Source organism: Monodelphis domestica, chromosome 2 (genome assembly GCF_027887165.1).
Source record: "Monodelphis domestica isolate mMonDom1 chromosome 2, mMonDom1.pri, whole genome shotgun sequence".
Classification (NCBI taxonomy): domain Eukaryota; kingdom Metazoa; phylum Chordata; class Mammalia; order Didelphimorphia; family Didelphidae; genus Monodelphis; species Monodelphis domestica.
Window position 1 is genome coordinate 192,601,063 of NC_077228.1, and position 15,767 is coordinate 192,616,829.

General features: G+C 40.6%; 1 protein-coding gene across 3 annotated transcripts; it reads right to left on the reverse strand.

Moving 5' to 3' along the window:
* Positions 1–6,050: 6,050 nt before the first annotated feature.
* Positions 6,051–13,679, reverse strand: CD300LG (CD300 molecule like family member g). 3 transcript variants are annotated; one of them, XM_007505747.3, is made up of 6 exons: positions 13,492–13,676; positions 11,377–11,709; positions 8,978–9,079; positions 7,693–7,885; positions 7,311–7,417; positions 6,051–6,492 (listed from the first exon to the last, which is right to left on the reverse strand). In XM_007505747.3, the coding sequence occupies exons 1-6, from the start codon at positions 13,532–13,534 to the stop codon at positions 6,224–6,226; spliced, it is 1,047 nt and encodes a 348-aa protein (XP_007505809.1). In that variant the 5' UTR covers positions 13,535–13,676; the 3' UTR covers positions 6,051–6,223. The 3 variants fall into 3 exon arrangements, with proteins under 3 accessions (XP_007505809.1, XP_007505810.1, XP_007505811.1); XM_007505749.3 differs by having other exon boundaries at positions 6,290–6,497; positions 13,492–13,672; XM_007505748.2 differs by lacking the exon at positions 8,978–9,079 and having other exon boundaries at positions 13,492–13,679.
* Between the last annotated feature and the right edge of the window lie 2,088 nt (positions 13,680–15,767).

The following is a 15,767-nucleotide window of genomic DNA, read 5'->3' on the forward strand; positions in this document are numbered from 1 at the left end:
ATCAAACAAAACAAATTCCTGTACTGGCCATGTCAAAAATTTTTTTTTCACATTCTATACTCTGAGTCTGTCATCTTTATAACAAAGGGAACAGCATGTTATAGCATGAGTCCTCTAGAATTGTGGCTGGTCTTTCACAAAGCATTTAGAAGGGCTTACTTTATCTTGTATCCTTTCCCCCCTCTTACCTTGTGTCTGAGAATCAATATTAAGTATCAGTTCCAAGTCAGAGGAGCAGTAAGGGGGAGGCAGTTGGGATTAAGTGACTTGCCCAGGGCCACACAGCTAGTAAGTGTTTAAGGCCAGATTTGAACCCAGTAATTCCCATCTTCTAGGCCTGGCTCTCTACCCACTGAGATGCCCAGGGGCTCCTTATCTTGTATCCTTGATCCCATTTCTTCCTGATTTCTTCATCCCTCCTTTTTTCCTAACCTTTAGTCTTTCCTGGTCTATTGGTCCATTCTCTGCTAATTATAAAAATTTTATCCTCACTCCCATCCAAGAACTCTCTCTTGGCCTCCTATCCACTTAAGTTATCATTCTGTATTTCTCCCCTCTCAGCCAAACTCTTTGAAAATCCTGTCTACACTCCATTGCCTCCATTTACTCTACTCTCACTTTCAGCCCCTTTTAGTGTTACTCAAGTGAAAGTCACCCTCCAAAGTTACCAGGGATCTCTTAATTGCCAAATATTATGACCTATTCTTAGTCCTCCTCCTTCTTGACCTTGGGGCAGCATTTGACACTCTTGATGACCTCCTTCTGGATAGTTTCTCCTCTTTGGGACTTCATACTGCTGCTCTCTCTTGGTTCTCCTCCCTGTCTGATCTCTTCTCAGTCTTCTTTGCCAAATCATCATCCATCTCATGTCCCCTAGCTGCAGATATACCCCATGGCTTTGTCTTTTGCACCCTTCTCTTTCTACTCTTTCTTGGTGATCTTCATAGCTCCCATGGGTTCAGACTTTTCATTCTTGTCCAACACTCTGTTGGGGTTTTCTTGATAAAAAACATTAGATTGGCTTGCCATTTTCTTCTTCAGCTCATTTTATAGATGGGAAACTGAGGCAAACAGGGTTAATTAACTTGTCCCAGGTTACACAGTGAGTGCCCAAGGCTGGATTTGAACTCAGGTCTTCCCAACTCCAGGCCCAGGCCCAGGCTCAATTTGTTGTACCACCTATCTACCCTTCATTTCTCTCTCTCTCTCTCTCTCTCTCTCTCTCTCTCTCTCTCTCTCTCTCTCTCTCTCTCTCTGTCTCTCTCTGTCTCTCTCTCTTTCTCTGTCTCTATCTCTGTCTCTCTCTCTTCTATAATGTCTTTATATCACTAGCATCTATTGTGCCTGGCATCTAGCAGATGTATAATAAATAACTGAATGATTGAGCCTCAGGTACCTCATTTGTCAAATGGAGAAAGTGACCCTGGCCTTACATAAGGCTATTATGCTGACCAAATGAGATAATGTATATCCAAATCTCAAAATTTACATGTTTAACTTTCATAATTTCAAGCTTTCTAGTGATTTTATTAGAAACCTCATTTTAACTTTCATGTTGGCAACTGAGCATCTATGCATTTATGTGCAGTAAAGAAGAAAAATGAGAGGTGCCATGTGCTCAAGTTTATGGAGTGACTAGCATCCTGCTAGGGTGGTTTGCCATAATCTACCAGCTGGTTAGAGACATTGAGGATGCCTATCCCATCATTCATTGTAACCTCATAGTTAAACATCAACTTGCCTTTGCTATGCTCCCATACTTAAGACCCTTAAGGATCTCAAAGAATACACAAAGCACACATTGGTAATGGATTGTCTCAAGCTGGTGTCTTTCACAATCTCCAATGCCATTTATCGTCTGTGAAGGACTGAATGTCAGGGGTGATGTTGAGAACTTACCAGTCTTGGTGCCTTTCTGATAGGAATGATGAAAGTTCCAGCAATCTTTCCCTTGGTTTTCAGAGGGCAACCAAGGTAGAAGTTTACAGCTGTATAGTATACATACAGCACAATGCCCTCATGCTGCCATTTGAAACAGTGGAAGGTAAGATTTAGCTTAAATGTTTTAGTTTTTAGAATTTTATTCATTACAGTATGGTACTGTAGATTTCATGTGATATGAAAAGTGAATATTACCTGAAATCAGTGGGGTTTTTTTCATTGAGATTAGCACAAAAGGTCATAGAATTCTAGGGAATCACTAGCAAGAAAAAATGTTATGTATGTTACCAATTTTATTTTGTGTTCTACATTTTATGGGTTATTTCATGTGTCAGGAAAATAACATTTTCTTAATTAATGACAGGGAATGCTATCCACCTCCAGAGAAAGAACTATTGGAGTTGGGTGGATACAGATCAAAGCATCTTTCACATCAGTGTATTTATGGTTTTATTTTGGAATTTTGCTTCTGTATGAGAGTGCTTTTACAACAGAGACCAACATGGAAGTGGGCTTTGCATGATAATACATGTATGACCCAGACCAAATTGCTTACCATCCCTGAATAGGGGAAAAGAAGAGAGAAAAGGAGGCAATTTGGATCTTATAATTTTGGGAAATGTTGAAAATTATGATTTTGTGTAATTGGGAAAATAAAATATCTTGGAATAAAAAAAAAGAATTGTATGCAGAAAAGTGTATCCCCAGCAATCTCTAGGGAAAGATTACAGTTTTTTTGTGGTCATAGGAACCTAATCCCTTATTTACCATAGGTTCACTGTTTCAGTATTCACACTTTTTACTTTTGTGTCATTTTCTAGGAATGTTACCATCCTGAAAGTTGAAGATTGACTCTATATGAAAGTATTTTGGGAAAAAAGGGTCTATAAAATATAAAGTATTTACTATTCATTGTCTCTCTTCTCCCTCTTCCTACACATCAGCCTTTTAATGGCACCTTGGGGTGTTGCTCTGTTCTGAGAATGACCCTTTATGTACAGAGCTAGGACCTCATTATCATTTTTACCTTTTTAGAAAATTTTCCTGTTAAAAGAAGGCCAGAGCTACAAGAGGCTATAAAAACTAATCTATTCCCTTCTTTTTATGGGATAAAAAAATTTGGTCTCTAAAGGGGATATAGCTGTGTTGTGGAAGTTTGAGATTTCTTGACTCTAGTCTTTGAGAGATATTCCAGCAACCACATTTTCTAGGGTTAAGTAGAGAGTCTGTTGGGAATGGGGCTGCAGGGTACTAGGTATTCTGAAGCTTCGACTAGACATAGTCATCCTAGTTGTTTCTCATTCTACATCACTGGTTGTCATCTCAAATGTGCTCCATCCATACCCAGGAAACAAGGCCAGGGAATAACTTGCCCAAGGTCATATTACTAATTAATGATGGTTGTTGTTATTCAGTCATTTTTGGTCATGCTTAATTCTCTGCAATCCCATTTGGGGTTTTCTTGGCAAAGATGCTAGAGGTGTTTGCCATTTTATTCTCCAGCTCATTTGACAGATGAGGAAACTGAGGCAAACAGGTTTTAGTGACTTGCCCAAGGTTACATAGCTACTCTGTAAAACTGGATTTGAAATCATGAAGATGACTCTTCCTGATTCCAATCCTAGAACTCTAACCACTACACCATCTAGCTGCCTCTAATTAATGATGGATCAGAGACCAGCTCTTCATCCCTGTCTTCTCTACCTTGTTACAATTCAGGGGATTCAGAAGTGCCTGATGTAGAGGAGGGCCCCCTGAGCTTTGCTTCAAAGGAAATATTTTCAGAGGTAGAGTTAAGGAAGGAGGATATTCTATGTAGGAAGAATAGACTTAAAAAAATTATTTAATTGATTAATTAAGAAAATTTTCCATGGTTACAAGATTTATATTCCTTCCGTCTTCTCCCCCATAGCCAACATGCAATTCCACTGGGTTTTGCATGTGTCATTGATCAAGACCTATTTCCATATTATGAACATGTGCACTAGGGTGATTGTTTAGTCTACATCCCCAATCACATCCTTATCGACCCATAAGGACAGACTTTTAAAGGCAGAGAGGTAAGAAATTGACTGTCTGCTGGTTCAGTAGAGAGGAAGTTGCCCCAAATCCCTCATTCTTTGAAGTCACCTTTAGCCTTATGGTCTTTCCTATGAAAAACAACAGCTGTTTCCTAATACAGCCCAAAGTGCCAAGACTGTCCCCTAGCCCCAACTTGAGCTGCATCCCATGATCTACATCCTTTGTCTGCCTCTGGCGCCAGGAAAGAAGGCAAAGTTAGCCTTGCCTCTACTTTCCTTGGAAATGAGGTTTGAGGTAACGTTGTAAACAATTAAGGGAAGGGGGCTGGGAATATGGAGACTCCTGACAACTTCTACTGAAATGAATTTATGATTCTGTCATTAAGATCTTGAATTCAGGGCTGGGAGGCACCTTAGAGAACATCTAGTCCTACTTTCTACCTTTATTCAATAGAGGAATTGGAGGCCCGGACAGAGGAAGTGACTTGCCCAAAGTCTCACAGTGAACTAAGAAGTACAGCTAGAATTCTAACTAAATCTTCTGATGCCTGATGTGCAATAGGCATTGAATAAATATCCACTGTTTGATCCCCATTAGGTAGGGACTTCCTTGAGAGTCTTCCTGTCTTCCATTGTATACACAATGCTTAGCATAGTGCTTGGCACATATTAAGTACTTAATAAATGCTAATTATGTCCTCAGACACTTCCCAGCTGTGTGACTCTGGGCAAATCACTTCACACTCTGCCTTAGTTTCCTCACCTGTTAAATGAGCTTGAGAAGGAAATGGTAAACCACTTCTATATCCTTGCTAGAGAAGGGTCAAACATGACAGAAACGACTGAAAAACAAGTCTTATTTTTTTTTTGTCCTCAGAGGGCAGAACAAAGCAAAATGGGTAGAAATTACAAAAAAGGCTAAATTTAGGTTTGGTACCAAGAAAAACTTCTGGAAAGAATGCTGGACCTGGATTCAGGAAGAATTTGAGTTCAAATCCAGCTTAGACACTCACTAGCTGAGGCAAGTCATTTAACTTCTGTTTGCCTTGGTTTCCTCATCTGTAAAATAAGCTGGAGAAGGAAATGGCAAACCACTCCAGTATCTTTACCAAGAAAACCCCAAATGGGATCAAGAGGAGTTGGACATGCCTGAAACAACTGAAAATGCTAAATGACTGACTGACTCTAAATTCAGGGATATTTTCAGTATGTTATCACTTCTCACCTTGTACCTGGTGTCAGGGTGACTTTCAACTAGGGAAGATGAAGGTTCTACATGTGCGTCTGCTTCTAGCAGTGGGGATGTCTGAATAACCTCTGTTCTTTGATCATCTTTTCCAAGATTCTCAGACTCTGCTTGAGTCTTTAGGGCAGCCTTACCAGTTCAGGCTTAGCTGAAGGCAAGGAAAACAAGTGGGAGAAGGGGCTATGGGAGAGAGGAGGGAGGGATCAAGTCTGTAGAGAGTGTGACCTTGCATATCCCAATGGATTTTTCTGTTTTTGACTAACCCTTACCTTCCATCTTAGAAATGATACTAAGTATTGGTTCCAAGGCAGAAGAATGGTAAGAGCTAGGCAATTGAGGTTAAGTGACTTGCCCAGAGTCATGTAGTTAGGAAGTATCTGAGGCTAGATTTGAACCCAGGATTTCCTGTGTCCAGGACTGGCTCTCTATCCACTGAGCCACTTAATGGCTTCCCTCTTCTCCCCCCTAACCACTGGTGGAATTTTTAGGGTTCTTCTCATTTCCCTGAACCAGAGTTGTTTACTCTTAATCTCTCTGGCTTCTATTCCTCTTAATGCCCATGCCTGTTAGACTGTGTCCCATATTAGAAAATGAATTCTTTAGAGGAGGAATTGTTTCATTATTTGTCTTTTGTCCCCATCACCTAGCACAGTGCCTGGCACATGGCACACACGTAATAAATCAGACTTATTAAACACTCACGGAACTGGCCAGTATTTCTAGTCACAATTTATCCCATGTTGAGTTCTTATTCTTGGTATTTCCTTTGGGTAGGAAGAGGACATAAAGTAGTATTCCATTTTTTTTGTTACGTAATCGAGGGCCAGTAATCATAGCCAACATTTAAGACTTATAAAGCATTTTATATACACAATCTCATTTAAGCCTCACAACAACCCTGTGAGGTAGGTCATCTAGGTATCATTGTGCCGACTTTACAGATGAAGAAACCGGATCTCAGAGAAATTAATTGACTGCCCATGGTCATACAGATAGTAAGAGGTGGAAGTGGGACTCAATCCAGATCTCTATAGACTCCAAAGCCAGCCCCATTCCCTGATACACTCATGATGTCCAAGATGGCAGAAGCTGACCTGATCCTGAAGAGAGGAATCAGTGAAACCATGGAAAGAAAACCAGGTTTCTGATTTTTGGGGCTCATATGTGGGCCACACCTGGGAACTCTTCCATGTGAGAATGTTCTTAGATCAAGCATCAGTCTAGTGATTTGTTTCCCGAGTTTGAGTAGTGAAACTGCCCATTCTTTCCTGTTTCCAGTACAAGCTGAGCTGGAAGAGAGTTCAGAGGTAGAAGTTTTAGGCAAAGAATAGCTCTGAGAGGGGTGGTAAGAAATCTCCAGCACCCACATCCTTCTGTTGTACTACAAAAAGAAACTTTTTAAAAGACCTTTGTTTTCAAGATTATTCAGTCTACTCCTAACCTACCAACATTTTTTGGATTACAGCTCCTTTTGGCACCAACAGATCCTAGCACTCAATCTAGTCTAGACGCTCAAGAATGGGCAATGCCAGTCTGATCCACCTGGAGCAGTGTCCACTTGTCTTCTGCTGATCCTATCCCATCAACTGTATGGCCAGGCCTCCAAAGTTCAAGTCACATGCCAGAGATTCCAGAACATTTAAGACAATATAACACTGCCTACTTCTGGTTGCCAATACGGGCCCTCCAGCAGCAATCCCAAGCTTGAGGCTACTCCTGCCTCCTTTAGGCACTTTTACAGAACTCTGCTTACAAGAGTACCTTATACAAAGCAAACATTTAATAAATATTCTTTTAGTTTAATCAGTGCTAAGAAGATATTAGACAAACTACAGCCTAGAATCTGAATGGTGACTATCAGGAGAGAGTCTTGTCTCTATTCCCTCTCTCTCTCTCTCTCTCTCTCTCTCTCTCTCTCTCTCTCTCTCTCTCTCTCTCTCTCTCTCTCTCTCTCTCTCTCTCTCTCTCTCTCTCTCTCCCCAATAAATATCTCACCCAAGTGATAATGTTTCTAATCCTTGGCCGAATGAACCCTTAGGACCATAGAATGTCAGAGCTGGAGGGGATGCTGGAATTTTAGTTGAAAGATCTGCTGCTCTTACCTTTCTTTCTTCTTGCTGACAGGACCAGGAGAGTTGCTATAACCACCACCAGTAGCAAGAGGAGAATGATGCATGGAGCCAAAATTCGTATCAATGGGATGGATGGCCTGGGAACAGAAAGAGGAGAGAGAAGAGAAAAATGGAAGAGGGAATGAGGGAGATGGAAGAGGGAGAAGGAGATGAGAGATAGGAAAAGGAGAAGGAGATGGGAGAGAGAGGGGGACAGGGGAAATGCAGAGGGACATGGGAGAAGGAACAGGATATAGGGGAGAAGCGATGGGAGACAGAGAGGGAGAACATTTTTCTGACTTTCACCATCAGAGTCAGAGTCAGATAGAAGGTCTGCTGCCTCCAAGGAAGAGATCTCAGCTCTGGAGCTCACCTGGATTTTGACTTTATATCATTGGGGTGATGGTGGGGTGTGACTGCCTGGGCCATATCTTGTTGGGTTCTTGTCTGGAAGGTATCTTGTCTCCATTGAGGTTTTGCTGCCCTAGTTCCCACATTAATGAATGTTGTTGGCTTTATCTTTTCCTGGGTAGGAACATTCACTTTTGGGTGGTAACTAGAAGATGCTACAGGTGAAAAGATAATATTTCAACCTTCCCCTTTACTCCATCACCTCTTCCACACTGTTTCAATTAAGAGATGACCCAGATTGGCTCAAAGAAGCCAAAACCCAACCCATTCTGAGCAATCCACATGTCAAGAACATCTGGCCACATCTGGAGAGAAGCATTTGAGTTCCTCTATCCACATGAATCATAATTAAATTCCAAGATGTGAAGCTTCTCACCATTATTATTTTCCATCTCTCCAAGTATGTTACATCGACACACACTGAATATCTATTCAGAATTTCTGCCCTCAGAGTCCTATCTGTGATCTTCCTGATCCCACTTTTGATACCCATTCTCTCCACTCACTGGGAACAGTGTGAACTGTACAACAGAGCTCCCTCTCCTGTCCCAGAAAGAAGTTATAGGTTCATAAGATCACATATTTAGGGGTAGAAGGGACGTTAGAGTTATGCTGACTCAACCCCCATGTATTATAAAGAAGACAATTGACATCTAAAGAGGAAGTGACTTGCTCAAGATAACAGAGTATCCAAAAGAGCTAGGATTTGATCCCCAGCCCTTTGACTCCAGAGATAGTTCTCTTTTCCTTTTTTTTATATCATGACCCTGCTCTCTTACACTGTTCATCTATTCTCAGAGGGATGCTGATAAATGTTTAACAATAAACTCTCTGAAAATAATTGCATGCAACATACATTTTTTTAAATTTAATCAGCAGTATTAACATTTCCCTCATCACTTTGCCAAATCTATAAATGAGCAGAACAATAAATCATCCCTGGATTTGTAGTGTTTGTCTATTTTTGAGGTATAAATGCTCACACTGAAAATTGAACAATTGGGTCTAGAGAGCTAGTATAATCCAGCTCTAGCATATCCTTTTCTGCCTGCCCCCCATGTACTTTGGGTGAGATACAGAAGGAAGGAGATGGTGGCTAATAATAGGAAGTACCCCTTTTCACTTATTATGCCATCTCTTTGCAGGAATACAGGGGCAGAGTCCATTGCCTTCCTGACACAACACTTCTCTTGCATAGAGGGCAGCCCCATTCCACCCCAAACCCGCCCCCAAAATCAATCACTCACTTAACTCTGGAGACCGAGTTCCCCAGACTTTTGCCCCCCGATGGACACTTCTTGTAGAGAGAGACTGAAGGGAAGGGTTTGGGGAGACAGAACTCCCGAGCCCTAGAGAGAGAAAAGAGAAAGCAGAGTCCTCTCTTGGGGTACTGCTGGACTTCACAACATACCTGGAGGGCTCAGGATCCCAAACAAGACCTTCCAGTACGAGGAAGCCCCAACTCTTCCATCACTCAGTCAAAGGCATACTAGACTCTGTTGTGCTCATTGGAAGATAATGCAGCCAGCTCTCAATTTTCCTTACTAGAAAGGAACACTGGTGGTGAAGCTGATAATCAAATGCCAGGCTATAGGTTCGTAGATTTAGAGCCTTTCATTTTATAGAAGGATAGACTGAGGCCCAGATGGGTTAAGTGATTTGTTTTAGGTTATACAGTTAGTTAATTGGAAGAAGGGGTTTCCAAACCAGATTTTTAATCTCTCACCTTGAGAGAAAGAACCATGGGAGTAGAAATGCAAAAGAAAAACACATGGCATCACTTATCACACGTGTGTATATATATGGGTATGTGATTTTTAAAAGATTTCTCCACAGCAAAAATGAATAATATGGAAATAGGTATAAGGTGATAACAATTGTACAACCCAGATTTTCAATCTCCATGTCAAGTTTTCTTCACCACAGTTCTGCCCATCATCTCTCCCAGGGTACCATTTCTAACTTTGGAACCACCATTTCTCCCTGTTACCCAAGTTTAAAACTTAGAATAACATTTACTCTCTCTCATTTGTTCTTAATATCCAAATCGGTCACCAAATCCTTGGTTTTTCTTTTTTAAAAAATCCAAGAACATCTATTTCTTTCTCTTTATCTCCCCAGAAACTACCTTCATTTTAGATCCTTATATTAGTAATATAAACTCATGTCTAGAATGCATTAGAGTTCTAAAAGCATTAGAGAGGTCAGAGGATCATAAGATTTAGGGCTAGAAAAAAACCCTGAGAGACCATCTAGGCCAACCATTTTACAGATGAAGTGCCTGAAGAGGTTAAGAGACTTTCTTAAGATCAGTGTAAACATTAGTATCTCCATTTGTAGATGAGGAAACTTGCTTAGGGTCACACAGCTAACTGTTAATTGTATGTTTATTCTGTGTTTGCCTTTTATCACTATGCCTACTGCATTAACTTTCAGGTTTCTGAAAATCCATCCATCCATCCCACAGCTACCTGTCTGATATTCCTGTGGTACCCATTGGACCATGCCAATGAGCCATGAGAACCTGGGCAAGTCACTTAACTTCTGTATGCCTTGATTTCCTTATCTGTAAAATGGGGATCATAATAGCACCTGCCCAGGGTTTTTGTGAGGAACAGTTGAGATAATATGTGTATATATTAAATATTAGGCATTTATAAGGTGTTTAGCACAGTGCCAGGCATTGTTATAAAGGCTTGTTCACTACTCTTTATGGTGAAGGAAAAGTATTCTGGAAGAATACCCAAGTTATAGCAAAGTGACTTTGGATGAGTCATTTAATAACCTCTTGAGATCTCAGAGAAGGGACCTTAGAGAAAATTTAGAAGTGAACCCTAAAAATTCAGTAGATTTATGGTCTTAATCCAAAATCCTTCACTGTATCCCTCAGTGACCTTGGCTTCAAGCACCAGAAGCTCTTAGTGTATCTATCCCCCACACTCTCAAATGACTCTTGTTCTAAAATCCCCAATTCTCTCAGTGCTCCAAACTAATTCAAATCCTTTAAGGTCCTCGGCTCCAGACAAAAGAGCCTATGTAGCTGGGGGAAAGGTGAATATTGGCTAAGAACATCACGAAGTAACGCACGAGTCCATGGTGTAGTCTGAGAGAAGCAGAGGGGACCTTGCCTCTGGGGACTTCCTATGGGGCAAATCGGACCTAAAGAGCATCTTTTGGTAGTTACCAATGGGCCCTTAACAAAAGGCAACAACCGCAGACTGAGTGAATGGCCAATATGATAGGGGGAGGTGAAGGTGACCCAGAAATGCAGTATCATCCTAGCTCAGAAGTTCTTAGGAAAGCCTTGACCTTAGGGAACCATTCATTAGGGGCTACCTCTTTCATTTCTAACCCATCACAGCTCTCTACATAAGAGTATTAGGAGGTCGCAGGTTTGGAACTGAATAAGACTTTAGAGGTCATCTAATCCAACCCCCTCCCTTTATTGGGGAAGAAACTGAGGTCCAGAGAGGAGGAAGTTCCTTGCCCAAGTTCACTTTAGTGAGCAAAGATTCAAAATCCATCATTTTCCAAGACTGACTTTAGAATATATTGTTCCTTTTTCTTGATCATCCCCCATAGCACCCTTCTCGCCCCTAGCCCATCTTCGCCTCAGTCCTCCAAGTCTGTAAAGAGAAAATTTTACCTGAAAAAACTACCACAGTGACCTCAAAAACCTCGTCAACTCCAAATCTGGAAATCCCACATTGATATTGCCCAGCATCTTTTAGGGTGAGGTTCCTCATGATCACAGTGAATGTTCGACTTTGGGGATTGTCCATGATGGACATCTTGCCATCTGTTTCTTCTTTTCCTGACTCTGTGGTGATGATAGTGATACAACGTTGAAAGAATAATCCAGTCACTTTGCACCAGTATTTACTATTTTCTTCATGCTTATCCTCATAGAAGCACTGCACAGACAGAGAGCTTCCCTCTGGCCCACTGACTTCCTTTGGACCCACCATGGCTCCATAACCTAAAATCAAGGGAAATAAAGTTGGCACTCCCTGGAACTACACAGATTCAGTTCCTGCAGAGAGGAAGGTATAGGGTATTTCCCCTCAGAATTCCTCTGATTCTTCCTTTTAGCATACTCTCTGAGATCAGCAATTTCCCCCTCTCTTTCCCCTCAGTTTCCCTCTGAAAATGGAGTGAGGATTATGAGCTCCATTGTCACAAATGAGAGAATAAAAGATGCCAGAGAGGTAAGAATCAAGTCAAACAGAGGCAAGAGAGGTCTTAGATGCAATCAAAATTAGAAGGAAAGCAACAAATGGGGAGAACATTTTTATAACAAAACTCTCTGACAAAGGTTTAATTTCCAAAATAACCAAGGAACTAAGTCAAATCTACAAAAAATCAAGCCATTTCCCAATTGACAGATGTCAAGGGACACAAATAGGCAATTTTCACATGAAGAAATCAAAACTATCAATAAGTTTTGGGAAAAACTGTTCTAAATCCCTCCTGATTAGAGAAATGCAAATTAAAACAATGTTGAGGTATCACCTCACACTTGGCAGACTGGCCAATATGGCAGCAAGGGAAAGAGATAAATGTTGGAGGGGATGTGGAAAAATTGGGACATTAATGCACTGCTGGTGAAGTTGTGAATTGATCCAACCATTCTGGATGGCAATTTGGAACTTTGCACAAAGGACTGTCTGCCATTTGATCCAGCTGCTGGGTTTGTGCCCCACAGAGATAATAAGGAAAAAGACTTGTAACAAAATATTTATAGCTGCACTCTTTGTGGTGGCCAAAAATTGGAAACTGAGGGGATGCCCTTCAGTTGGGGAATGGCTGAACACATTGTGGTATATGTTGGTAATGGAATACTATTATGCCCAAAGGAATAATAAAGTGGAGGAATTCCATGTGAAGTGGAACGACTTCCAGGAACTGATGCAGAGAGAAAAGAGCAGAACCAGGAGAACATTGTACACAGAGACTGATAACATTATGGTAAAATTGAATGTAATAGACTTCTCTACTAGCAGCAATGCAATGACCCAGGACAATCCAGAGGAACTTAGAAGAAAGAACGCTATCCATATCCAGAGAAAGAACTGTGGGAGCAGAAATGCAGAAGAAAAACATATGATCAATCATGTGGTTCAATAGGGATGTGATTAGGGTTTTGATATTAAAAGATCACTACTGCAAATACGAATAACATGGAAATATGTTTTGAACAGTGATACATGTATAACTCAGTGCAACTGCTCATCAGCTCTAAGAGGGGAAAGAGAAGAGGAAGAAGGATGGGAAAAATCATGAATCATGTAACCATGGAAAAATATTCTAAATAATTTAAAAAAATAGAAGAGGAAAAAGGATTGGGGAAGAAAAGAAAGTTATTAAAAATGTAATAACAATTTTAAAAGGGAGCCTTAGAACTTCCAAGTTTGATATCTTGAACTCAGGTGCTATACCCTAGGAACTGAGTACCTCCTGCCAGGAATCCACCAGGACCAACATTCTCTTGGCATCTCAAGCCTCTATGGAAAAGGGAGAGCAGAAATTGTTGGTTTGGAAGCAGTTGGGTTGGATGGGTTAGGCAGAGTGGGAAAGGGAGGCTGCAGATGGACTGGTCAGTTGACCTGAAAGGCTGCTTTTGGGGAAGGAGATTCCAATACTCAAAGTCCTCTACTCCGGAGGGACTGGACTGTTTTGCAGACCTAGAGTGAAAGCCCCTAAATCCCAGGCCTTCCTTCCACCCATGGGGGCTTTCTAGTAAAGTCTTTTCTGTCCTTACCTGGGATGATGATCCAACCCCACAGTAGCAGAAGTCTCATCATCTGTTCTGGAGTTAACTCAGGAAAGATAGGAAAAGAGGATTCTTTTTCTGGGGCCTGGAAAGAAGGGTTTGTTGGTCTATGTGAGACCCCTGATGCTTCTCAAAATGTTACTGGGAAAATGATATCTCAGCAGTCAGTCTCTGCCTTTAGGTGTGTCCCATAGGAGCATCATTTCCTCCAGATATCCCAAATAAGAAAGAGGAGGGAAGTGTAAGGGGGTGTGCCTGCCCAAGTGGGTGGGAGGAGCTTCTGACCACTGACCCTTCAAGTTCTTTCCAACAAGGGTCCATCTACCTACCTTCCTTCCCAGTTCTGAGTACTTACAGAAACCAGGAGCTCCCTCCTTTTCCTGCCTCTTGTCCCACCAGCCCCACAGCTGAGAAAATACCAGAGCTTTTTCTCCTATGGTTGCTGGCCTCCAATCATCGTCACACTGTCTGCCACCAGCCCTGACCCCTGAGTGCTTAGCTCCAGCATGGCCTTATCTTCCTTCAAGTTCAAGGGTCCTAACTGAGTACTAAATGAAGATGACCACTGGGTGGCAGCAGAAGGTTGAGATGAACCCTCCTAGGTAGCCCCTGACTTGTTTCTAGAAGGCTTTGAAATTTTAAGTGGGGAGAAAAATGCATATTTTCTCTGCATTTTTTTCAAGAAAAATATAAATCATCTTTCTACACTAATCTCCATAGAGACTGTTCTAATGCTTTCAGTCTCTCTTTGATCTGTTGCTCTATCTTTTCCTCCTCATTTCTAGCACATGCCAGCTCCCCTTTAATGAGAATGAGGACCTGAAATGAGAACTCTTTTAATGTCTTCTATTCTTCCAAATTTTTCAGCATAAATCTGTACTCCCTTCTCCTTTTCTGTAGGCTTGGACAAACTGGCCTACCAGTTTTTCTTTGCTCCTTGTTTTTGTTTGTTTGACTTTAGCACTTGCCATGACATTTTATTTTTAAAAATTTTATTTTTTCCCTATATTGTTCATTTTTGTAAGTGATTTCATATGATATCAAACATATGATTTCAGAAAGAGCTAGAAAGACCTGCATGAACTGATGCAGAGTGAAATAAGCAGAACACAGTAACAGCAATATTGTGGATTGATCAACTGTGATAGAAATGAGCTACTCTCAGCAATACACTGTTCCAAGATAATTCTGAGGGACTTAGGACAAAGAATGCTCTTCAACTCCAGATAAGGAACTATTGGATTCAGAATGCAGATTAAAGCATGCCATTTTTCACTTTAGTTTATTTAGCTTTTTATTTTCCTGATTTGGTTTTATATGATTATTCTCTTACAAAAATGATCAATATGGAAATATGTTTTGCATGGTAATACATGTATAACTCAGATTGAATTGCTTACCAGCTCTGGGAGTGGGGAGGGAAGGGAGGGAAAGAGACAGTTTGGATCATATAACTTGGGAAAATATGTGAAAACTTATTATATGTAATTGATAAAATAAAATATCTTCATAATAAAAAATGTCATCCTTGCATAAATTGGGTTTCTGCTTACATCACTTTGCATCAGTTCATACTACCCAGGATTTGCTGAAATTTTTTTGATTTTTTCTTTTTATATTCATATAAACTAATTTCTTTATTCATTCTCCAATTAATGAGTGTCTCCCTTAGATTCTAATTCTTTCCTTTTATTCTCCCCACCCCTTTCGCCCCACCTTCAGGATCAGGATGTTTGTTTTGTTTGTGACTATTCTTTCCCTGGAATTATCCTCCCTCTTAACTAGCCCACCCAATTCCTGCCATTTTCATTCAGTCAATCAATAATGATTCATTAAACACCTGTAAGGTAGTGAACAATATCAACACGTTTCCTTGTTGAATTTGTTGAATTTCTATACCAAACTATGTATATGTGAATGTGATCAATACATCTTCGTCCACTTCATATGAATGAAATTTATCTAATTCCTATCCCCTTACCCATTTTTCTATTTTTTTTAAGTGACTTACATAGGGTCACATAGCTAGAAAGTGTCTGAAACCAAATTTGAATCCAGGTCCTCCTGACTCCACATCTGGCACTCTATCCACTCTGCTACCTAGCTGCCCTTCAGTTTTCTCTTAAAATCATGATTGTCAAGGACTCAAATGATTTTCAAATAATCTCTCCTTTACCCATTTTCCAGGTCAGTTTAAAAAAAATGCATATCAGATATCCTAAATTGTCTTCTATTTTTCAAACTCTGGATTTGTTTCTAATATT

Coding starts and splice junctions, on each gene's coding strand:
- CD300LG (XM_007505747.3), bottom strand. CDS start 13,534: ATGATGAGACTTCTGCTACTGTGGGGTTGGATCATCATCCCAG. Junction 9,080..11,376: donor CACTGTGGTAGTTTTTTCAG/GTAAAATTTTCT, acceptor TTCTCTCTCTAG/GGCTCGGGAGTTCTGTCTCC. Junction 7,418..7,692: donor GATATAAAGTCAAAATCCAG/GTGAGCTCCAGA, acceptor TTCTGTTCCCAG/GCCATCCATCCCATTGATAC.